This window comes from Phodopus roborovskii, unplaced genomic scaffold (assembly GCF_943737965.1).
Source record: "Phodopus roborovskii unplaced genomic scaffold, PHOROB, whole genome shotgun sequence".
In the NCBI taxonomy this organism is placed as follows: Eukaryota; Metazoa; Chordata; class Mammalia; order Rodentia; family Cricetidae; genus Phodopus; species Phodopus roborovskii.
In genome coordinates this window covers 21,885,226-21,909,582 of record NW_026126514.1, presented here as the reverse complement: position 1 = coordinate 21,909,582, position 24,357 = coordinate 21,885,226, and the positions used below count along the sequence as shown (strand labels likewise).

The window sequence follows — 24,357 nt, the reverse complement described above, 5'->3', positions numbered from 1 at the left end:
GTGATTTACAAACATTCTGTGTCAAAGGCACATTCTAAAATTTCTGAGTGCTCCTCGAGGCTTACTAGAAAGTAGTATATAAGCATTAAAGAATTTATTAACTAATCTCATGTAGACAAGGACACACACATGTACATAGGTATTCATACACAATAGACCAATGGGAACTTTAAAACAACACTGAAGAAGCTAACGAGTGAGGCGTGGTGGTGCACGTCTACAACCCCAGCAGTGGGGAAGCTGAGACAGGGGTGTGGAAGGTTCCAGGCTAACCTAGCACACACAGCAAGATGCCGTCTAGTAAATGGACAAATAGAATACAACATTAAGTACAAAAGGAGTGTAAACGTCCTAAAATTATTAGTCAAGTCACTAACCACGCAAATTTCATATAGCAAGTGGAACAAAAATTTTATTGCACTTAACCATAACACATGAAATATTAAACCAAAACAACAGTCCAATCCATTGCTAGATGACAGGTATGAATCATTTATATATAAAAAGTACTTTAAGAAAACGTTTTAAAACTAGCATACTAAACAATACAGTGTTGTATTAAGGTAATATCACAAGAACTTTTGGGAAATAGTATTAATCCACAAATGCACAGTTCTTTCTTTACATTCTAAATGCAAACTTTTATCTCCATTCACATAGACTTTTAACAGAAATGTTAAACTTCAGGGTAAATGTCTACTCCAACTCTCCCATTTCACAGAAATGACCTGGTTCTCAGAGGTAGTCCCCTTAGTCTGTGCTGGCCAGCCTCCTGCTGAAAACAAGATAAACATGTTCTTCTGTAGGAAAGCTCATCAGAATTTAAATAAAACTCCGCCAGACTCCTGTCATCGCTTTCTTTTCCTCTTGGGTGCAGTGAACTCTATGGATATAAAGGTAAGAATTCCATCAATTCTTTTTCAAAATTGACCTTTAAATAACAGGCTTAACGAATAATAGGTAAAAGTGTTTAACTAGTCTAACCCAACAAAGTCCTCACAGCCAAGATCCAAGAAGGAAGCGGAGAGGAAGATGAACAGCACACACAAATATGTATGTATGTATGTATGTATGTATGTATGTATGTATGTATACAATACCAATATATTTTCATGTATTATGTATAATTATTTTTAATATATATATTTAAATGACACAATGGAGCCCATTACCTCATTACTAACTTCAGGAAAAAAAAAAATCTTAGCTGTGACACACATGTGACTTTCTTCCAATGAAATTGCAGTTTAGAAACTCCCATCTCCAATGAAACAGCAAGATTTCAATCTTACTGAGATGCCAATAAGACAGGAGATCTCCATCACTCTAAATCCTACTTCATAATTATTAAGTGGCTTGAAATTTCTCCAGGGGTTCACCTCCCTTATAATTAACATGAACCCAGGGCAAGATAACTGAGAATTATCTAGACTAATGCCAGAGGAAGTGAAGACTTCGATTCCATTACAATGAAACCAGGAAACATAACACAATATGTATGCCCTCTGTCTCTTTCTGGTTCTCACAGCTAATGCAGAGCTGCCATGCAAATAACCATCATTAAACAAGACACAGGAAGAAGAACCTTAGAAAGAGAAAGAGAAATAATTCCCCATTGGTGAAAAATAAAAAGGGAATGCCAGGGGAGGGGAGGTGGGGACTAGGAAGAAAAAGAGGACAGTCCTAGAAGAGAAGCAGCCAGGACCAAGAAGACAGCAGGGCAGAGGTCTGGGAGCAGCTTCTGAGACAGTGACACCAACAGAATCCCCAACAGAAGTCCAGCCCATGAACTGCAGAGCGGCACGGTTACCAGGGTAGCACTGACGTGCTCCCATGAGCCGAAGGACAGGGGTCAGGAGAACTGAGCTGCCTGTCATGGGAGGGCTCTCACCCTGCCACTCTGCAAGCCTAAGTTCCTGTACTAATTATGAGATGCACCTGTACCTGCTTCACTGACGTCATTGCCAGTCTCCTCCTCCTCTTCTGCAATTATGGGCATGCTCAGGTGTAAAGACTTCTCTTCCTTCCATTCATTCTGAACATTACCTAGAAATATTTAGAAATAGTGAGACATGACTGGATATAAAAACCAAGAATACTAATCTTACATGTTTCAACACTGAAATTATAATAACATAATTATGCATTCCAGAATACAAACCCTTTAAATGTTTATTTTCTCATTAGCTTACCAAGTACCCGGTTTCCTTATGACTTTTGTCTTTTCATCCTTAGCCTTGATTGGTCCCCTTCTCTATATCCCTCAAAGCTTTTCTTAAGTAGTGAAATATTTGTGTCACTGGGCACGGCACACCTATAACCTCAGCACTAGGGAGGACATTTACTTTGAGGCCAGCCTGGGCTACAGTAGTGAGATCCAGCCTCATGTGGATGGATAGATGGATGGATGGAAGGAAGGAAGGAAGGAAGGAAGGAAGGAAGGAAGGAAGGAAAAACTTTTAATCCCAGCACTCAAGAAGCTAAAATAGGAGGATTACAAGTCTGAGCCCTGACTGGGCCACATAGCAAGTTCCAGTCCAACTTGAGCTACACGTTGAAACCTGGCATCTACAAAAACAAAACAAAACAAAACCTGTACTTTAAATATAGTATATAATTCTTCCATTAGATGAAATGGAGAATGAAAAAACAAAATTAGTGAGATATACCTCATTTGTCTTTATCACACAAAACAGGATGTCTAGAGGACTGATCACATATAACTTCAACCTTATAGTAACTTAAAGCTGAAGAGCTTCAGTTTTATTTTTAAGTGCAGCCATTTTCTTTTATTACATCAGACATGCTCACATGCTTCTTTGGTCGTATCAGCAAGTGAATTTCCATTTCCAAAAACACTGGCATTGGGCTGGGATATAGCTCAGTCAGTAGAGAGTTAACGTAGCATGGGACACATCTATAGATGTGTTCAATACCCAGCACCACAAAGCAGACATGGTGGCCCACATCTAGGGAGGCGGAGGCAGGAGGATCAGAAGTTCAAAGTCTCCTTGAATACATACATACACACACACACACACACACACACACACACACACACACACACATACACACACACACACACATATCAAGTTCAAGGACAGACAGTCAAGAAATGAATATGGCCAGAGACTGAGCAAATTATCCCCATATGAAATCATCATGCCACCCATACTTGCCCAGCATTTACCCACCAGCATCCTCCACAAGCTGAGACTTAGCATGCCTATCTCATCCCCCACATCAGCCTCCATATCCCCCTGCATAACTGTCAAGATGCCCTCTAGTTCCTACAACCAAGGCCATTATGACCTACTCCTAAACCTGAGCTACCACAGCAGCCCACTGTAGTCTGTTAACTCAAACCTACCATACCATGGTACTCCTGGTTTTCAAGGACACTCAAGTCATGTCACTCATCTCTACCTACTGTGTTAAACCTAGGATGCTGACTTCATTTTTGAGGTCAGGCTGTGATATAATACTCAACATATTTTTCCAGAATTACTAAAAGTTAACAGTGTTTCTGTGTGACCCAAAATGGATCTCACTCTATACACCCCAGATACTGTCTGTCCTTTCCAAGCCATCTCCTCTGCTTTTCTAAGTCTATGAACTTCTTCTAGATTTTTAAAGATTTATTTTTATTTTATGGGCATGGGTATCTTGCCTGCATGTATGTCTGTGTACCATTTGTGTGCCTAATGCCCAAAAATACCAGAAGAGGACATCAGATCCCCTGGATCTGAAATTACAGCCAGGTATGTATGTGCTACCATGTGGATGCTGGGAACTGAACCTCGGTCCCAAGAACAGCCAGTGATCCTAACCACTGAAGCATCTCTCCAGCCCTGCTAGATTTTTAAAATAAATACAAAGTGGTTCTTAAACGCATGCATCATGCATACACAACAACAACAATAAAATCTTTTTGTGACTGTGAATGTGCATGTGGCATTGAGATCTACGTGTGTCAGTGTACATGCAGAGGTCCATGTGTGTCAGTGTACATGCGGATGCCCACGTGTGCCAGTGTACATGCGGATGCCCACATGTGTCAGTGTACATGCGGATGCCCACGTGTGCCAGTGTACATGCGGATGCCCACATGTGTCAGTGTACATGCGGATGCCCACGTGTGCCAGTGTACATGCGGATGCCCACGTGTGCCAGTGTACATGCGGAGGTCCATGTGTGCCAGTGTACATGCGGATGCCCACGTGTGTCAGTGTACATGCGGATGCCCACGTGTGTCAGTGTACATGTGGGGATCAGAGGACAACATCTGAAAACTGGTTCTCTCAGACAGACTGACCTCAGGCTGTCAGGCTTGGCAGCAAGCACCTTTACCAGAGGAGCCATTGAGACGGTCTCTCAGTTTTATTTCTGACTAAAGCGTGAGGGCCATTTCGTAGAGAAAGGGTTGTCTTAAACAACGCTGACACAGTTTTACTGCATAAATAACAAAGTGATTCAGATGTGGCACAGACATGAAAGTGATGCTTAAAGTTCCAAAAGGTGTAGGAGAAAAAAAAACAAAACTGAAAAATCAGTTCTCAGATAAGACTTTTTTTACATGTAACACAGAAAGCATGACTTGTAAGAGAAAAAAATGTTAAATTGCACTTCTTCAAAATTAAAATTCTTAAGCCAATGTGGTAACATGTGTGTATACATTACCAGCACTAGGGAGACAGAGGCAGGAGGTTCAGGAGTTTAAGGCCACCTGTGTCCATACAGAAAGCCAAGGTAAGCTGTTTTCACAAAACAAAACATGACAAACAAAATTTAAATTATGCCCCCCCACTCCCCGCCTTGAGACAGGGTCTCACTATGTATCCATGTATGGTCTGGAGCTCATAGAGATCTGCCTGACTCTGACTCCCTAGCACTGTGATTTAGGGTGTGCACTACCATATCCACTAAAATTCTTATCTTTGTAAGAGAGAGAGAGAAAGAGAGAGAGATCAAGCTATAGCCTAGAAAAAATATATGCAAAATACAATCCTGATTACCGATAAAGACCTCATATCGAGAATGAGTAGTTCTCTCAATAGTGACTACCCACTCAACTGGAAAAAAAAGATCAGGAGCTACAATTACTGGCTGCTCTTAGAGAGTTCAATTCCCAGGGCCCTCATGAAGGATGATGTGAAAGTCTGTGTCTGCCACAATTCCATTAGGCTCTTTTCCATCTAATAGTAATTCATTGTTTCTACCATGAGCAGATAATAGATTGGCAGATACCCTTATCTGTGACAGGGTTTCTCTTTTAATCAGATAATATAAATTATGCTGGATTATTTCTTACTGTTTATAATGTGTTCTTCCAATAGGTTGCTGGATTTGATCTGCTTTATCTAGCAAGGAAGTTTGCTCATGAAAGGTACTGGTCTTCAGTTTTCATTTCTTGCAATAACAAGCAGCTCTTCTATTTTCTGGAAGCATTTGTATAGGAACATTACTCTTTTCCTAAGCATCTATACGCTGGGTACCATGGCACATGACTAACCCCAGCACACAGAGCACTGAGGTAGATGGCTGAGACTTCAAAGCCTCCCTGAGCTACACAGCCTGTCTCAAAGAGCTGAGGACTAGAGATGTGGGTGGTGGCAGGTGTGCACACAATCCAATCAGTTCCCAGGACTGAACAAAACAATTTTACAAAGATGTCCAGTAGAGCATCTTCAAGTTTCATTCCTTTAGTAGATAAAAGGTTGTTCAGATTTCCCATTTTGTGTCTTAGGAAAAATTTGTAATCTGTCATTATTTAACTTTCTAGACTACTAAACTTACCAGATTCTCTTTATGAACACTTTCAGCTCTAACTTCTATAACAGGATCTCTTACTTTACTAAAATGTTTGCTCTTACTTTTTTTGTCCAGCTAATTCTACAATACCTTTTACATACAGCATTGGCTATTCACATATCAGGGAAACTGTGTAGCTTCTCTGATAATGTACAAGTTCATGTTCCCAATCACACCAACTAACAATGTTAGATAAAGCAGTCTTCTAGTATAACACTGCTAATGTCAGGCTGTCTGTCTGTCTTTATTAAAATTAAAGGAGTATCTATTTCTTTTCTTCAGGGCAGGGTTGATAGGGCTCTGTCTGTAGTGAACCTGACCCATCACCTACTTAGAATTGTACTTCTACTGGAATATATTAATTTGTTCTCACATTGTCTGTAGCAACTTCCACATTATACCAGTAGCTGCATGACTAAGCTGTGAAGAAAGTTGTTTAACCTAAGAAGTCTAAAATACAGGCTATCTGAACCTTTAACCCCTAATCTAGAGAGTTTTTAAAATCAAGGATGGCTACTAGATAGTATCCAGTACCTTCTCTGATAATTATTACAATTTATATATTTCCCTCTTTAGGCTGATATAAGGTAAATTATATTAATAGATTCCAATTAACTGCATCATGACTGCATCCTAGAACAACTGGGTTCAGGAAGAGCTTTTGGTTTGGGGGCCTGTTTTTGTACTGTAGGATTTTTTTTTTTTTTTTCACAATTCAAGATTGTCCCCAGAGCAGTCTTCACTGTGCCTGCCAGCTCCTGAGGAGCAAGCTTTCCTTTGAAAGCACTTCTTGGCTACCCTTAACAACCATGGCTTCTTCCTCTGACTTCTTACTGCACTCTAGCAACCATCACAGCACAGAGTCATACCTGACATACACTGAAGCTATTTAATGTCAACTCTCCACTGCCTCAATACAGGAAAAACGAAACATGTTTACAGGCTATAAATTACTTTCCCAAACCCTTGAGGTAGCTAGGAGAATGTCTGATAAAATTATTAAGTATTTGTGAGTGTTTCTATTGTGCTTTCTGCCACTAACGCATTCCAACCTTAGCTGTGCTGAGTATATAGCATCTATTCAATTTTTGAAACATTGATCATTAAAATACATGGCCATTTAGACATCAAATGATAATGTCATTTTGCAGATACTCTATTACAAAGGAAAAACAGAGAGAGCCTAATAAATGTAACTAAAGGAGGTAGTTTATAGGCTGCATTACTTATTTGCCTTTCCTAGCTGTAATTTAATTCGCACACATCATTACTAATATAGTTACATTGAATAGGAAGTTTGATATAATCTTTAGGGTCTCTTTGCAGCAAGAATACAAGAAGCTATGAAAATAGGTTCATTTTTAATATTAAGTTCCATATGATGCTCCCACACAAATCTCTTTTATTCTGAGACAGGATCTTACTATGTAGTTCAAGCTGGCCTTAAGCAGGCAATCCTCCTGCCTCAGCCCCCTGAATGCTAGTATTACAAATGTCTTCCCACCACACCCAGCTCTAACCCAGCCTAGAAATAAGGACCTACTCACTCTTGCCAGGCCTTAGTAAGACTTTTAAACCAAAGTACCTGTGCTTCTGGAAGCCTTCTTCCCTCCTGCTCGTTCTGCCGCTGTCTCTCTGGTTCTTTTTTTCTTAGCTGCTTTGCCTTTCCCTTGTCCAGACCCAGAATCAGAGTCAGAAGAGTCAAGTTTGGCTTGGCGATGCCTCCTGGACTTGGACACCTTATTAACAGAAATCCAATTACTCACAAGGCATGACAAAACAGACCCAAGGGACAGACCACAAAGGTGAGGAAAGCAGAAACACGTGTCATCATGCCCTCTACTGTTACCGGACTTGGTCTGTATATAGTTCGTATACAGACATGGACTTTTACCTTTATAACCAATTTCAACAGCTGCCTCACCACCAGCTTGCCCACAATGGGTTAAAATGCAGTTGCTGTAATCTAGAATGGTTAGCCAATGAAGAGTGAGGGTGAACTAATGGTAATACGCCTCCCACTGTTTGTCTAGACCCAGATATGACCCTGTGGCCAGACTAGTCAAGATGGGTTTTACACACCCAGAACACTGTGACTTGTTCACTGCGTTTTCAGAGCTCTAACTACCAGGAAGGGACACCAGCTTCGACCCCAAAGCCAGGACCTTGAACAGCACTGAAAAGAAACACAGGAAAAGTGAGGGCGGAAGTTCCAGTCCTAATGGTTTCTAAAACCACAGCAAGCTAAGGGCTTTGTTGCTGTTGTTTTGAGGCAGGGTCCCTCTAAGTAGCCCTGGCTATATAAACTATATAAACCAGGCTGGCCTTGAAGTCACAGAGTTACACCTTATCATCAAGAATTCCAGAGCAATTATGTGAGATGCAGCTGCACCTCAAGAGGGAAAAAACTACAGCTGTGCAATCATATACTTGGAGCAACTTGTGGGGCATGATGCAATTATATTTTCAAAATTATCTGATGTCTCAAGATATACATTAGACATCATTTGACAACACATTCTCTCCATACATAAAGAGAATTCTGGTTAAAAAGAACTGAATATAATCCATTTTTCTTTTTTTGGTGTGTTTTCAATGTCTTATACTCAGTTTATCCCTAACCAGTGGAGAGTCATCGCAAATACTGGTTATTACTTTCTGTTCTTACAGTCAGAAAATGATGTTTGCTTTCCCATAAAAATAGTCACACACACACAAAGTCCAAGAAAAACACATAGAATTAAGAATGAAGTCAGGCGGTGGTGGCACACACCTTTAATCCCAGCATCGGGAGGCAGAGGCAGGTGGGTCTGTGGGAGTTGGAGACTAGCCTGGTGTATAAAGAAAGTTACACAGAGAAACCCTGTCTCAAAAAAAAAAAAAAAAGAAAAAAGAAAAAAGAAAAAGAAAAGAAAAAAGAGAAAAAAGAAAAAAAAATTTAACGGCCACACAAGAACCGCTACAAAACACAGCTCAAACTAGAACTGCACAAAAACCATAGGGAGGCAGTAAAAATCTACATTGGGAACCACGTCCTGCTCCCCAACCTCAACGCTGGTGATGGACCACAGGAGTCTGTTCTCTGGGAAGAACAAACCAGAGAGAGTTAGGATTTTAATAATAAATGAAAAGAGGGAGGGAGGCAAAAAAAAAACCCAAAGACAGCACAGTGGAGGAGTTAGCAGCCTGAAGAGGACGCAATGCCTCCTGACTAACCCGTGGAAGCTCCAGAAACACTGAAGCTGGGCTTGCTTCCAGCCCTCCTTTCTCAGAAAAGGGAATGGAAGCCTCCTCTTCAGTAAAATGACTAGAACCGAGAAACAGAAATGAAGGAATTCAAAGCCTGCATCAACTGTTAGTCCCTCAATATACAGAGACATCTGAAGAGCTCCGATCTTCTGGAACAAAGCCAAGAGAATGAAAAGCAGAGACCAAAATAAACAGAAAAGGTTTCAAAGGGAATGGGAGGAAACATCGAAAACTGTAATTAAATTAACATCCTTAATGACAGATATTGTATCCTGTGGGGGGGAAAGGCAAAAACATGTTTAAGGAAACATTCAAAGAATAAGAATAGTCTCAGCTTTAAAAAAAAAAAAAAAATGTCAGCACAAATACTAAAAAACAAACAACAAAAATCAATGGCCAAGAAGTTAATGTTTAAGAAACACCCTAACAGAAACAGACTGAAAACAGCTAAGCAAAAACAAGAAGGGTAAAGAGAAAAAAAGATACAATAAAAAAAAAATAATGATAATTAAAAAGATTCTTCAGGCACAAAGGTCTCAGGCTGAAATGATGACCAGCTGAATGCCAACAACCAATAAAAATCCAAGGACTTCTGAACTTTGGGGACAAAGAGCAAACTCCCATTCCTCCTGTACCGGCCCAGAAGGTGGAAGAGGATGGAGAACTTGGCTTCAGCACTCTGGAAAAGAGCAAAGCCAAGAGCTAGAGGAGGAGAAGCATGCAGTGCCTCCCCGGGCCAGGCACCCCGGGCCAGGCACCCCGGGCCAGGCACCCCGGGCCAGGCACCCCGGGCCAGGCACCCCGGGCCAGGCACCCCGGGCCAGGCACCCCGGGCCAGGCACCCCGGGCCAGGCACCCCGGGCCAGGCACCCCGGGCCAGGCACCCCGGGCCAGGCACCCCGGGCCAGGCACCCCGGGCCAGGTACCCCGGGCAGGAGGTGAAGGCAAGGCTGTTCCCCAGGTACAGACCGGACTGAGTCAAACTGTGTATGTGGATTGCGTGGGTGAAAACTAATCTGCCACTTAGGGGCGAGCAGACCGTCCGCTGGCTTACTGAACAAGGAACCTACCTGAGCAACGGCTGAAAAGGCTTTTGCTTTGATTTTTGCCAAAGACTCGGCTCTTTCACATCTCTGGAAGGAAAATAAACAAGGAAAAGCAAAGTTCAGATAGAAACACTGGGGAAATTACAAAAGTCCAAGGAGCTACAGTCAAGGTTAGTTAAGATGTGTGACAAAGGTAAAATAAAAGAAACCATCATATTTAGACACGCATGAACATAAAATCACACGCTCTCCCTGCCGGCACAGCGAGCGAGTGACATAATGCCATCCTCATAGCTGTGGACCATTTCCTTCAAGACTCATGAAGTGGGGACAACAGCCTTAGGGACTGTGCAGAGCTCTTGGCTGTCATTCCCGCTTCTGCCTGTGCCTAACGATGAGTCCCCAAGACAGATGAAACACTGAACATGAGTAAATGCAAAAAGCACCCAAGTATCACATGGCCTGAAAGGCTGACATGCAGGAAGCTATCACACAGGCCTACCCTGCCCCTGAGAATGAAGAGCACTCCCTCACCCTGCCCCAACCTGCTCAGAACAGCTACTACCTCTCCAGACCTGCACTCAGGGTGCCCTCCTCACCGCTGAGGTACACAACTGATTGGCTACCTCAGGACACACAGAATGGAATTTTCCCGTTTAGTAACATCAGACCAAGGGTCCTTACGCTTAAAAAAGGGATTAGTTACACATGAAAGGGAAAGACGCTGCCTTTAACAGTCTGCTGACCTCTGGTTCCTGTGACGTGCCTTCACTGTCTTCTTCTCCCTCTTTAAGTTTTGCTTTTAGGGACGGATTCTGAAAGAACAAAAACGTTATTTATGTATGTTAATATACACACATTTATAATGCCATTAATTTCAGATAATTAGTGGATTACTGGGGGGGGTTTGTTTGGGTTTTTTGTGTTTTTGTGTTTGTTTGTTTGCTTTCCTTGTTTTTTGGTTTTCCAAGACAGAGTTTCTCTTGTGTAGCTTTGGAGCCTGTCCTGGAACTCACTCTGTAGACCAGGTTGACCTTGAACTCACACCACCACCGCCCAGCTGTGGATTACAGTTTTAACAGTGAAGAATAGTTACTTTTAATTACTGAAAAACCATAAGGTCGTTTCGTATTACTGCAGCATGGGTCATCATCTGTTCTACTGCTGTGATAAAGACCATGGCCAAAAGCGACTCGGGGAGGAAGTGTGTATTTCACCTTACAGCTACGTGCAGTCCGCCATGAAGGGAGGTCAGGGCAGGGACTCGGGAGGCACCAGAGAGAAACTGAAGCAGATGCCATGGAGAAACTCTGCTGACTGGCTAGTTCCCCAGACAGTGCTGGAGACAGAGACAAGCATCCATTGGCATACAATGTCCCCTACTATGCAGTCTAAAAACAGTTCAAAAAGATTTACTCTCTCCCACAGCCACTTGTAAGACCGAAGTGACAGAGCCCTAACTAGAAGGGTAAAGCGCTCTAAATGTTCACGGGACAGCCAGACAGCAACTATGCCAAGCTGCCTTCTCTACCTACAGTACTGCTCACATTTAAACATCTGTACACAATGTAGGGGTAGGGCAGCAACACGCAAGTAATTACCTTCCTGTCTTTGTGCCACTGTTGATGCTCCAAAACTATGTTCTTAATGTTGTCAAAAAAATCCTCCTTTACCAGGCTGAGGGCTTTGTCTGGCATGGACTTATCAGCTGAGATAGCACGCTTCATATTTTGATAATGGTCGTGAACATTCAGCATTTCCTAAAAATGAAAAACAGAAACACTGTATTTCTTGTTATGAATACTGGGGCTGGTTTTTGGTTTTTTTGTTTGTTTGTTTTGTGTGTGTGTGTGTGTATTATATATGTGTTCTTTTGTTTTATATTAAGAGACAGGGTCTTGCTATGTAGTCCAGGCTAATGGTATAATGGTAGGCATGAACCACCACACTTGGTCTTTATTTCCATCTTTTGAGGACAATCTTAAAAGCAAACGAATTCCAAAGTGACTATGAATTGACTGGATATATGCTAACATCATACAGAAACTGTCAATATCCAGTTAATGAAAGGTATAATCTCAGCACTTATTGTCAATAAAACCACTTCTTCAGCTTCAAGGGTATAAGAACAAACTCACCTCTAAAACATCAGAAGTGATAAGTTTCATCACACGATCATTTGGGTCCTTAAATTTTTGGGTCACTTCGGTCTGTTGAATTTTTTTCTTCATTCTACATGAAAGCTAAATACAAAGAATGCCTTTTAAAATGAATGTCTTGGGCTGGAGAGACGGTTCCTCCGAGAGCTAAGGCTCTTGCTGAGTAACCCTGTTCAGCTGAGTAGACCCCTGGAATCCCCATCCAGGTTGAAGGAGAACACAAACATCACAAAGTCATCCTATTGACTACACACATGCACGGGGGGAGAGGAGGGGGGAGGCGAGGACAGACACTCATGTGCACAGTGCAACATGGGCCAGCTACAGCATCACATACGCACGCACAAACCCAACATTCAAAAATGTTAAACATCTACTAAAGGGCATTTTGAAAGTGCTTAAATATAAGCTAGGAGTAAATTCACATGAGTAGAGAGCTTGTCAGATATTTGTTAAGTGTCAGATGCCACATGCATGCTACGGAGTCTGCCCAGTTTTGAAAAGTCACTTGATTAGCCAGGATTTGCTCCTCTGATCTAGTGTCTCAATTGTTTTCTTGGTTTTGTTGTTGTTTTCAAGACAGGGTTTCTCTGTAGCTTTGGAGCCTGTCCTAGAACTTGCTGGCCTCGAACTCACAGAGATCCACCTGCCTCTGCCTCCCGAGTGCTGGGATTAAAGGCGACACCCGGCTAGTGTCTCAATTGTTATAAAACTCAAGAAATGAGTAGGTTTTATTAGAAATTTCAATTTTTTACCGACTGAGATTTAAATACCTTTGTCAAGTCCCCTTGACACTCAAACATAGAAAGGCACATTTGCAAATGACTACACAATGTAAAAAGACAAGAGGCCAGCTCAGTGACTGCTAACTTCCTAGATCAGGACTAAACCTTCGGCTCTGGAGAGATGAAATGCAGATACCAGCCGAACGGTGGTGGCGCACACCTTTAGCCCCAGCACTTGAGAGGGAGAGGCAGGTGGATCTCAGTGAGTGCGAGGCCAACCTGGTCTACAATGTGAGTTCCAGGACAGCCAGGACTGTTACTCAGAGAAACCCTGTCCTGAAAAACCAAAACTAAACAAAACAAACAAACAAAAAAGGCAGATACAGATGCCAGATCTCTTCCCACTCAACATCTGGCATTGTATGTATTATCCACAAATACCCTGTGCTCAAGAGCAGAGGCTCAATTCTGTCTGCAGGGAAAGAAAACAATCAGAAAATATTTTTCTTATCATAAGAAGGGCTACAGTTTTCATCACCACTAATAGACTTCACATTTCCAGGAGAATGAAGAAGGCCATGGACAACAAAATGTAACTGCTTGTTTTGAAAATGCATGCTTTTTTTGTTTGTTTTATTTTGTTTTAAGGCAACATACCAGCTTGGGCATTGCTGTGAAGTGGAAGGCTCTGTCTAGCCGAAGCTTCCTGAAAACGAAGGCTGCATCGAAATGCTGTGCGTTTATCAAGTCTTGCTGAAATTTAATAACTTCATCCCAGTCCTTCAGGGCGACTCTGATCTACAACCAACAGGAGAGAAGCTACTTCATGAAATGGACTGGACCTTTTTCCAGGAACATAAACTCAAATCACTGGTATTTCCACAAAAGTCCTTTATTGTTCATAAAATACAGTGCTTGGTTCAAGTATCTACTGGGGAAAACTAATTCACCAACCTTTTGTTTTGGCTGGCACAGCTGCGTGTTATACAACCCGTACAGTAGATATAAAGCCCCAACTCTGATCTGGAAGGTGTATGGAGGCAAAAAATAGCGCCAGGCCAGAGCCAACGCCTCTTTTGTAAACATGTTCTTTTTTAAGTTCCTCATCTTGCCACTGTAAAACAAAAAAGGAAATATGCCCACTGTTACATAATGATGGACAGAAGTTATTGGAGGCACATGCTTCTGTAACTACTGGGGGCTGGAGGAGAAGCCACACCTGATCCTCTTGAGAGTCGAGCAGAAAGCACTCATTTTCTACCGTGCCTGTCACCACACATTGTCAGGTAACTGTGACACTGCCACCAAAACGCCAGCCTTGATGCCAAACTGCGGACTGCAGAAGAGGCTTCAGATCCAGAATTTAAAACATTGACTGTTAAAACAGTCGTGGTTGTTACAGACTCAAAAATTTTACTCGGTAACATGCACTCCCCCAACAGGCCCCAGGATGCAACAAGCTTTCTTGTCAGACTATTTTCGGATCACCAGCAACTCGGAGACATCTTATTAATTATGAACATCTTTTAACTATTCTGACAACTTTATTAACCTGCTTCTATTAATCTACCTTTTGCGATGTGGCTTCTACCCTTCCTCAGTATAGCAAGCTCAACTTGCTCCAAGTCTGTTGGCAAATGCCTTAGCAAGATTCCGCCTCCAAGTTTCTCTCTCTCCCCAGAAATCCTGCCTACCTCCTCCTGCCTCGATACTGGCCATTCAGCTTTTTACTATACCAACCATAGCAACACATCTATCTTCACATGGTGTACAAATATTCCGAAACAAAAGGGTTAAGCGTGAGTTAAGAGAAATAACCCTACATAGCCCATCCTCCCATTCACCAGAACACAAAAGCCAGTGTGGTGTTCCTCTTAAAATTGAATAAAACAATGAAGGTGGGGGCTGGAGAGATGGGTCAGTGGTTAAGAGCATGGGCTTCTCTTCCAGAGGACCTGGGTTCAATTCCCAGCACCCACACAGCAGCTTACAACTGTCTGTAATTCCTGTTCCAGGGAATCCGATATCCTCACATAGACATACTTGTGGGCAAAACACCGATATACATAAAATACAAATAAATAAATAAATAATTTTTAAAAAATGAAGGCAATTTTGTTAGTGTTTTATGATAGACCCTAAATTAGCAGATTAAAAATGTTCTCCATGTATAAAAAGCCAGTAACTGAGAAATGGAGGCAGAAGGATCAAAAGGTTTAAGGTCATTCTTGGCTACATGCTGAGGTCCAGGCCAGTCTGGGCTACAAGAGACCCAGTGTCAAACAAAACAAGAAGTTGGGCATGGTGGCCCAAACTGTAATTCCAGCACTCAGAAGACAAGAGGCAGGCTGCCATGGCCAGATCCTATTTTGATAAAACAAAGTCAGTCTTTAAATGTAACCTTAGCTAAAATGCCTGAAGACACACTCAACACACGCAAGCAACTGATATCCACATAGCTATAAGTATACTGCATTAAAGACCTAAGCCCTTTAGCCAGTGCAATCTATTACATCTCTCTACAGATGAGGGAGGAGAGCACTTTGGCTCTCAAACAGTAGATATAATAAGTACAATAAAAGAACATGAAATACCTACCACGGTACTGAGACCACAATGATTCCTACAGAAAATCCAGCCAGGTGTAACAGCACATGCCTTTAATCCCAGCATCCAGACTCAGGAGGCAGAGGCAGATGGATTTCTTTGAATTTGAAGCTAGCCTGGTCTACATCCTGAGTTCCAGGACAGTCAGGGCTACACAGAGAGACACTGTCTCAAAATAAAAAAAAAAAAAGGGGGGGGGGCGGTGAGTGGGTTAAGGAGGAAGAGGAAGATGATGAAGATAAAGCCCTCCACCCCTCCAGTAGAAAAGCCTAGATAAACCCCCTTGGTGTCACCCCCTCCCCCTTTACTACAGTGAAAGATTATGGATTTTAGAAACAGAAATGACAAAAAGGTAAATAAATAAATAATAGAAAATAGCCTGGGCAAGGTAGTGTGTACTTTTATTTTTTGTTTTTGGTTTCTCAAGACAGGGTTTCTCCATGTTGCCCTGACTGTCCTGGAACTTGCTTGTAGACCAAGCTGGCCTCTAACTCACAGACATCCACCTACCTCTGCCTCCAAAATTAATTCCTCTGGGATTAAAGGTACATGCCACCCCCCAAGACTTAAATAACTGGGGCCCATGGGTACCCTCATTCATTTGGCCCTGTTGTCACACTTTAAGATTTGTTCATTTGTATGTGCATTGGTATTTTGCCTGCATGTGTGTCTATATGAGGGTGCCAGATTCCCTGGAACTGGAGTTATAGACAGTTGCCATGTGGGTGCTGGGAATTGAACTACAAAGAGAATTCTAGACCAGCCTTGAACTCCTGATTCTCCTGCCTCCACCTCCCCCAATTCTGGGCTTAGAGGTATTCAGCACCATGAACAGCTAATATCTTTATCCTTCATCCCTGTAATTCACAAACTATACAATAATTAGTTTACATCACTAGAATTAATTTTTATTTTTTTTCTATTTTACTCAGCAAAAAGTTCTAATGAAGTTTCATTCAATCATTTAGCCTTTTCAATAATTGATACGCTGTGATAATTAATACAATCACCATATTCAAACCTGGGCATGGTGGTGAATGCCTATAACCCCTGCCCTTGAAAGGAAGAGGCAGGCACATCTCAAGGTCTAGATAGCAAATTTCAGGCCAGCAAGGGCTACACAATGAGGTCATGAATCAAAAACAAAAACAAGAAGAAATACCACATTGATCAAGTCACTGTTCCACAAGGTTCAATCTAAGGGGGAAATCAAAAAGTAGTGATAATGCTGAACATTAATTCCGAATGTGGGACACACCAAACACATTGGCTCATTTAATCCTCATTTAAAACTTCATACTGCTATGAAGTTTTATGTCTATTTCACAGACAAAAATAAATAAATAAATAAATAAAAAAGCTTGTCCCAGATCTCGGTGGGGGAGAGTTGGGGAGCTGAATTCAAATTCTAATACCTGGGACCCATCATTTGTGCTCTTCACCGTTATCCAACACTGGGTCTCCAACTACAAAACAATGTGGCAGGTGAGATAAGCACATGGGGCTTGCGGGGGAGGGGGGTGGTGGTGAATAGAACACGAACTCTCACTTAGTTCACAAGAGCAAAAGACTTCCCAAGAACTGTCATCTGGGTTTAAATATGGCTGAAGAAGTGAACAAGAAAAAAAGAGGGAGGAAACTCCAAGGTTAGGCAGCGCCAGTGGAGGACCAACGGCAGCGCGGGGGCAAGAAAATGACATAAAGTGTGAGCGCTGAAAATGAAGTTGCGGACAGAAGCAGCCACTCGGCTGAAGCTGGACTTTACCACCTTTAATCGCTAAACGGAGGCTCAAATCTGCACTTCCAGTTTTGGTTGCTGCCTGCTAAATGAATTCATTCAAGGAGGACCCTGTCTCGGTGTGGTTGCTTTGTTTCTAACCCTGGATTTATTCAAGGCGAACAAGACTGGAGGAGGTGGAAAGGCTAGGTGAGGATGGAGGCCATGGGTGATGCAGAGGAGCGAGCCAGCAGAGCGCCAGGGAGAGCCAGGGAGATCGCCCAGGCGGAGGTCGGGGACCCGGGCCGCGCCCCCCGCTGGGCAGCGAGGGACACCCACCAGAAGATGGTCGCAAACTTCATGCTGCGCCAGAGCTCCGCGAAGTCCTCGAAGCGCACGCTGTCCAGTTCTTGGAAGCGGCTGAGCAGCGCCTCGCAGTCAGTCTGCAAGCCCGGCGGGGCCCCCACGTCTGCAAGCGTTCCCGCGCCCACGGGACGGGTCCCGGAGCCCACAGCGGTCTCCATGCTCGCTCACGACTGGCAAACCATCGCCATCCGGAACCGGGTCCCAACGCGCCCTCCCAGCTGCATCACGCACGCGCCCTCCGTGACGTATTATCCGGGACCTCAAACCCCGCCTACATCCGAGACTTTCCTAGCTCCGGTCGCCTGTGTTGCGCGTGCGGGAATACGCAGCGCTCTTTGTTGACATTTGCCCAAACATTTGTGTAGAGATGAACCCTTTTTAATTTCAACGAAGAAGCCGGGAGTGGTAACACACGCCTTTAATATCAGCACTCGGGAGACAGAGGCAGGAGGATTTCTGTGATTTACAGGAGTTCCAGGACTACATAAAAAGACCCTGTCTCACAATAAATTCATTTACTTAATATTAAATAGTGTACCCGCTAGCTCAGTCAGTAGGACAGGAAGACTTTTGATTTCAATGAACAGTGCGCCCCCCAAAAGATCTGAAGTCTTCATCGCCACCCGGCTTTTATAATTTGGCCTTAACCTTTCTGTCTGCCCTGTAAAGTAACGGTACAGTGACAAGCCAACCACCCCAACCTCACTCCACCTAAGAAGAGGATCTAAAGAGAACTTAGGAAAGGAACTCACCTGGTTATTCCTGATCGTCAACATCTCCTGCAGTATATACTTGCTTACTTGGGTGTTTAATTTGTGGCTTTCCTAGTAATCTGCAACCTCTCTCTTGGAAGCAATTGCTGTTTCTTACCCAATCTAGCACAGAACTTAATAAAGGACACCTACTTGACACACTACAGTTTGGCTGAATCGGCTCTCTGGACATTCGACTTCTTAGCTTCTCCCAGGAGTTTGTTATGGTTTAGAATTCTGTATTTGAAACTGTGTTTCTGTTTGGAAGTCACACTGATATTTACAAAAGTTATTTGAGGGTGTGCATGAATGGGTGCATTTCTTTTATTATTTCTATGGTGTGTGGGTGTGTGTGTGTGTGTGTTTTCACACACACACACACACACACATGAAGGCCTATGTGGGGGCCAGAGGTTGAAGTCGGTGTGTATACATATATTTTGAATTTTATGAGAATGGAATTGCAATCTACAATTCATATTCTTCAAGTTAACTTTAAACTTAACATTTCAAGATGTGTTCATGGTATTGAATTAATATACAATTTATCCACTGTTCCCTCTTGGAATTTATATTCCAGATTTTGCTACCATAAATGATACTACTACAATCACTTTCATACATGTCTCCACCAACTTTGCAGGGATAAAATACCTAAGACCCAATCAAAATTGAATTGTCAGGTCAGCTTAGAGCATATTCATGTATATTCAACTCAGAGTATATTAGTCAACTTTTTTATCACCTGACAAATACTGAGATAGTCAATTTAAAAAATAGACTATTGTTTGGGATCATAGGTGAAAAAGGTTTCAGTTGATTGTGGGTTGGCCCTATTGCCTTGGGGGGACTCAGCTGATGAGATGGGGGCGTCATTGTTTGTTTTTCTTTTGACATTATTAAAGGTGTGTGGGCCATGAAAAATAGAGAACCATTTCATGCAGTTTTCTCCTTCTAACACGGATTCTGGGACTGTTACGCAAGTCTTGGGTTTTCCATTGCAAGAGTTTCACTAACTAAGCCATCCTGCTGGCCCATTTTGTCCTTTTTCTTTTTTAAATGAGTATTGCTTATTCGTTCATTCACACCTTCATTCATTTTCCCATTTCAAGAGAGACAGAACTTGAGATCTTCCTGCCTCAGTCTCCCTTGTCCAGGGATTGCATGTATTCGCTACCATGTGTGGTAAAAATTAGCTTTAATTGACAGTAATTCTATATATTCTGGAGTATAACATGATATGTTGATATTTGTGTATAACATGGGAAGATCAAACCTCCTTACTTTTAAAAAATTCTTTCTCCTCCCCTCATCTTCCAGCCCCATTCCCACTTAACCCTTCCACCGCCTCCATACTCTCTTTCAGTTTCATATCACAAGCGCTGTTACCCTTTTGTCTTTTCAAGTTCATTATCTCAGGCATTTTGTTTTCCTAAAATCATATCATAATGGAAATCTATCTCTCTCTCCCTCTGTGTGTGTGTGTGTGTGTGTGTTACTATATAGCTTCACTCGTCTCAAACTCACACAGAATACTTGCCTCTCTGTCTGCACTAACATGCCTGGCTCTCCTTCTGTTTCTTTGTTGCTAAAATCCCTTCCCTGTAGGGGAATAAAACTTACCTCAACCTAAAGTCCTAATGACAAACTGAGGCACAATTCCATCAAAGTTTACACTGGAGAACCAATGAGTTTATTGGACTTCCAAGGATGTTTTTTCTTTGCTTAAAATCTCAACCCAAGAAAAACTCTGGATTGTAAATACCCAACAGTTGTTGATTGGCTAATACAGGCTTTCTCTTGGCCTGAGCCTGTGTCCGAATGGTCTTCTCTTGTAGCTACCTTACAACAATGCACAATATTCTAAATCTCTTATTTCACTGGTAGTCATTCTTTCAATGCTGTGACAAAGTTTTTGACATAATTCATTACCAATCAGCTAGCTTGGGTCCTTTTGCTGTAGCTGGATGGAATTCACGAGTAGGATTTGCATCCCAGGCCTTTGAGTCCCAGGTTCATGGACTGGTCCAACAGCTTCAGAAGCTTGTCTCTATAACTCAAGAGCATGATAGGTCCTGGAATTGAAGTTGAATCAGTGGTTATCATGGCTCCGAGCCTCAGAAGACAGAGACTTATAGTTCCAGGTCCTTAGGAAGATGTTTATTGCTGTGTTCCATGCTTTCCTGGGTCTGGCTCACCACTGCTAGAGTACTCTCTATCTCTCTTATGGTCATTCACATTAGCAGAAGTCAGTGTCACTTAAGTCTGCAGCCCCTGTGTCTAGGAAGATGACACACTTGCTTCCTAATAGTAGCTGCTGCTATAGCTCTCAATTCTGGGCATTGGAGCCCTCAGTCCCCAACAGTAGCCACTTGCAGCCTTTGAGTGCTGACTACTCTTAAGGTATGGAAGGTCCTGGAAGACTTTCCATGACCAAGGCCTGTATTCTTTCACCTTTGGTCTTCATAACCCTTCACCTTCTGTGGTCTTGGCCACCCTCTCTCCTTTTCTCCTTCATCATTTTAGCTATTTCTGCTCACTACATTTTTTTCCCTCTGATTGTTCTCTGGGTCCGATCAGTCCCCTTCTTGATGCTATTGCTGCTGTCACCACAGTGAGCCTCATGCTGCAACTCTTAGGAGCAACACACAGGAGCAGACTTCCTCACTGAATCAAAGAGTACAGAGAGACCAGGATGATGAAATGGCTCAGCATGTAAGGGCGTTTATCACTAAGCCCGAACACTTTAGACCAAGTCTGGCCACCTGAGTTCAATCCCCAGCACCCTGTTGGAGGAAGGAGAGAGAACTGACACTTAAGAAATTGTTCTCTGATGGAAGAGATGGTTCAGTGGTTAAGAGCACTGGCAGCTCTTCCAAAGGACCTGGGTTCAATTCCCAGCACTCACATGTCTGTAACTCCAATTCCAGGGGATCTGACACCTTCCCACCAAATGCACATAAAATAAACTTAAATTATTTAAAAAAAAAAAAAGAAAGAAATTGTTCTCTGACCTCCACATATTTACTGTTGCATGTGAGTATTTGCATACACATTAAATAAATACATAAATAAATGTGATCAAAAATATTTTTAAAGTGTGGAGAGCAGTCTAGCTACAGAGCCAGATGGGTGTGGGAGGAATGCAAAGGAGCAGGGTTCTAACTTGCGTCAATAGCAGCAATGCTTTCTGTTTAACTATCAACCATTGGTCTTACATAGGAGCTGGTGAGATAGCTCAGTGAGAAAAGGCGCCTCCTGCTAAAACTGATGACCCGAGTTTAGTCCCTGGGACCCATACAAACACACACACACACACACACACACACACACACAGAGAGAGAGAGAGAGAGAGAGAGAGAGAGAGAGAGAGAGAGAGAGACAGAGACAGAGACAGAGACAGAGGCAAAGAAATAAATAAAATGGAACTAAGAACATGATAATAAGATCTTACATAATGACCATGCACAAGCCTCACATTGCACCCATCACAGCTTTTACTTGAGGTGCAGAGGTTTCCCCTAGGCTCGCCTTGTCCCGGTAAAAGGAGGTGCAGGCTGGCTAGCACCATCAAGGCTAAGGGGGAAGCGGAGATGCAGGCAGCTGGGGTAGCAGAGATGGAAGCTGGAGTGTGCTTTCCTTGAGATGTGAAGGTTCATGTGTTCAAAGCAGCCAAGCCACAAAGGGAGTGTCTCTGTCCACTTAGGACAGGCACAAGTATAGGTTTGCACAATGATCAAATATGCTGCACCCCAAATGGCTTAGCTCTCTTGATGAAAAAATTAATTGTTAATTAATTATTAATGGGTACCTACAATTATAAAGACTTATCATTAACAGGGGTTTTGTTTGTTGGTTTTGGTTTTTAGCTCAGGTGGGCCTAGCTCTTGTGGCAATGTTCTCAGTCCTCTTGCTTCATTCAGTCCACCAAGTGCTAGGATTATAGGTATAAAGTACCACAAAAAACAGGAGAGAAGAGAAAAGAGAAGAGAAGGGAAGGGAAGGGAGGGGAGGGGAGAGGAGAGGAGGGGAGGGGAGGGGAGAGGAGAGGAGGGGAGAGGAGAGGAGGGGAGAGGAGAGGAGGGGAGGGGAAGGGAGGGGGGGGAGGGGAGAGGAGAGGAGGGGAGGGGAGGGGAGGGGAGAGGAGAGGAGGGAAGGGAGGAGGGGAGGGGAGAGGAGAGGAGGGGAGGGGAAGGGAGGGGGGGGAGGGGAGGGGAGGGGAGAGGAGAGGAGGGAAGGGGAGGGGAGGGGAGAGGAGAGGAGGGAAGGGGAGGGGAGGGGAGGGGAGAGGAGAGGAGGGAAGGGGAGGGGAAGGGAGGGGAGAGGAGAGGAGAGGAGAGGAGGGGAGGGGAGAGGGGAGGGGAGGGCAGGGGAGGGGAGGGGAGGGGAGGGGAGAGGAGAGAAGAGAAGAGAAGAGAAGAGAAGAGAAGAGAAGAGAAGAGAAGAGAAGAGAAGAGAAGAGAAGGGGGGGGGGAGAAAGAGAGAGGTGAAATCAAATAAACGGAAAAGCCTCCAGAAAGGACTGGGTCCTCTAACTGCTGGGAGGTCCTGCTGGTCAGAGGTTTCAGTTTACAGCTCTCCAAGCCCTGTGATGTGGAGGACTCCCTCCTCCCCATGGGGGGTAGGGGTGGGGGTGTGCTTCCTGCTCCCTACTTAACCTTATCTGGAGGATGTCTCTAAGCCCTAAGCCTGGATGCCTGACTTATCTCAAGGATGACCCTTGACATAGTTCCCTGCAAATGCTCTTCTCTGCAGCCCACATGACAATTAGGTTAATGCTCTAGCCATTTGGATAGGCCATGCTTTCACTGACCCAGCTATATTACCGGAGTGTGCCACTTCATGCAAATTAGGGTTTGTCCCCAGGCTTCCCAATCCTGTATATTTCCTATACAGGTGGAATAAAATTGAGGTGTCTCACTGAAGTCATATCCCAGACTGTCATCTCCAACGTATCCACAGCCATCCAAACCCTGTCCCCCACTTCTGCTCGCTCCACCCTTGTGGACTGGTGGCCAAAGGTCCCTGAGGAAGGAGGAGACCTACCATCTAACCTGTCTTCAAAATATTTGCGAGGAAGGCAACTTATCTTGCCTCACGATCTCAGAGAGTTCAGTCTCTGGTCACTTGGCTCCAGTGTTTGTGGGCTGTGGTGACTTAGAATCGATGTGGAGGCCATGGCCACAGCAAACTGCTCATATAATGGTCAAAAGCAGAGGAGGAAAGGGCACAGGGCAGGACCAGGCCCCCAAGAATAACAAGATCCTACCCCTGAGAGCTCTCTAAGAACTGTCAAGATGAGTTCATCAGTGATTAATCCAATGATGAAGACAGCCATGATAGACCAACCATTCCCCATAGCTCCATCTTTTAACGCTGCACTGAGGATGAAGACGATAAAACATGGATGTTGGGGGTGTGCGGCTCAAACTATTTATTACTTACGTTAAATGTCAGTGTAGAAGCTTGAGTGTAAAGGAACACCAAGTTCCTAAAGGAGCTTGGTGTAACTGGTGCACACTAAAGCATCTACTGGCCTTTTCATGTTAGTTCTGTTTCTTCTAGCTCTTCAAAACAGTTTGCATATGAAATGTCCACCAAAAGCTCCCTCTTTTAAACACTTAGTGCCCAAATGGAGCAGTGTCCCGGAAGGCTATGGAGCCTTTAAGAGGTAAAGTCTTGCTGTGTGTTGGCTTTGGTGTTTCATAGCCTGGCCTCACTTCTGGCTCTCTACTTCCTGTGTGTGGAGGAAATATGATATGCCTGATTCCGGGCTATCAGACTGGCCTAACACTGCTGCTGCCATGACCTCTCTCCATGGGGGCACCACGTCACCCTAGAACTGTGAACTTAAATAACCCATTCTTCTCTTCCTTCTTTTTTCTTTTTCTTTGCTTTTTTGAGACAGGGTCTTACAATTCAGCC

At 43.4% G+C, this 24,357-nt stretch overlaps 1 protein-coding gene across 2 annotated transcripts; it reads right to left on the bottom strand.

The window, feature by feature from the left end:
- Positions 1–394: 394 nt before the first annotated feature.
- On the bottom strand, positions 395–17,915 carry Snapc1 (small nuclear RNA activating complex polypeptide 1). Of its 2 annotated transcripts, XM_051195998.1 has the most exons (10): positions 17,654–17,914; positions 13,945–14,104; positions 13,648–13,788; positions 12,245–12,349; positions 11,708–11,866; positions 10,853–10,921; positions 10,131–10,193; positions 7,397–7,550; positions 1,945–2,046; positions 395–883 (listed from the first exon to the last, which is right to left on the bottom strand). In XM_051195998.1, exons 1-10 carry the CDS (start codon positions 17,836–17,838, stop codon positions 849–851), a joined length of 1,173 nt encoding a protein of 390 aa, XP_051051955.1. In that variant the 5' UTR covers positions 17,839–17,914; the 3' UTR covers positions 395–848. The 2 variants fall into 2 exon arrangements, with proteins under 2 accessions (XP_051051955.1, XP_051051956.1); XM_051195999.1 differs by lacking the exon at positions 13,648–13,788 and having other exon boundaries at positions 17,654–17,915.
- Positions 17,916–24,357: the final 6,442 nt, after the last annotated feature.

What these genes read in the sequence shown, in the direction of transcription:
- Snapc1 (XM_051195998.1), bottom strand. Translation starts at nt 17,838, where the DNA reads ATGGAGACCGCTGTGGGCTCCGGGACCCGTCCCGTGGGCGCGGGAACG. An exon ending in AAGTTTGCGACCATCTTCTG is followed by an intron (nt 14,105 to 17,653) that starts GTGGGTGTCCCT and finishes TTTGTTTTACAG; the next exon opens with TGGCAAGATGAGGAACTTAA. An exon ending in AGTGGCACAAAGACAGGAAG is followed by an intron (nt 10,922 to 11,707) that starts GTAATTACTTGC and finishes TTGTTCTTTCAG; the next exon opens with AATCCGTCCCTAAAAGCAAA.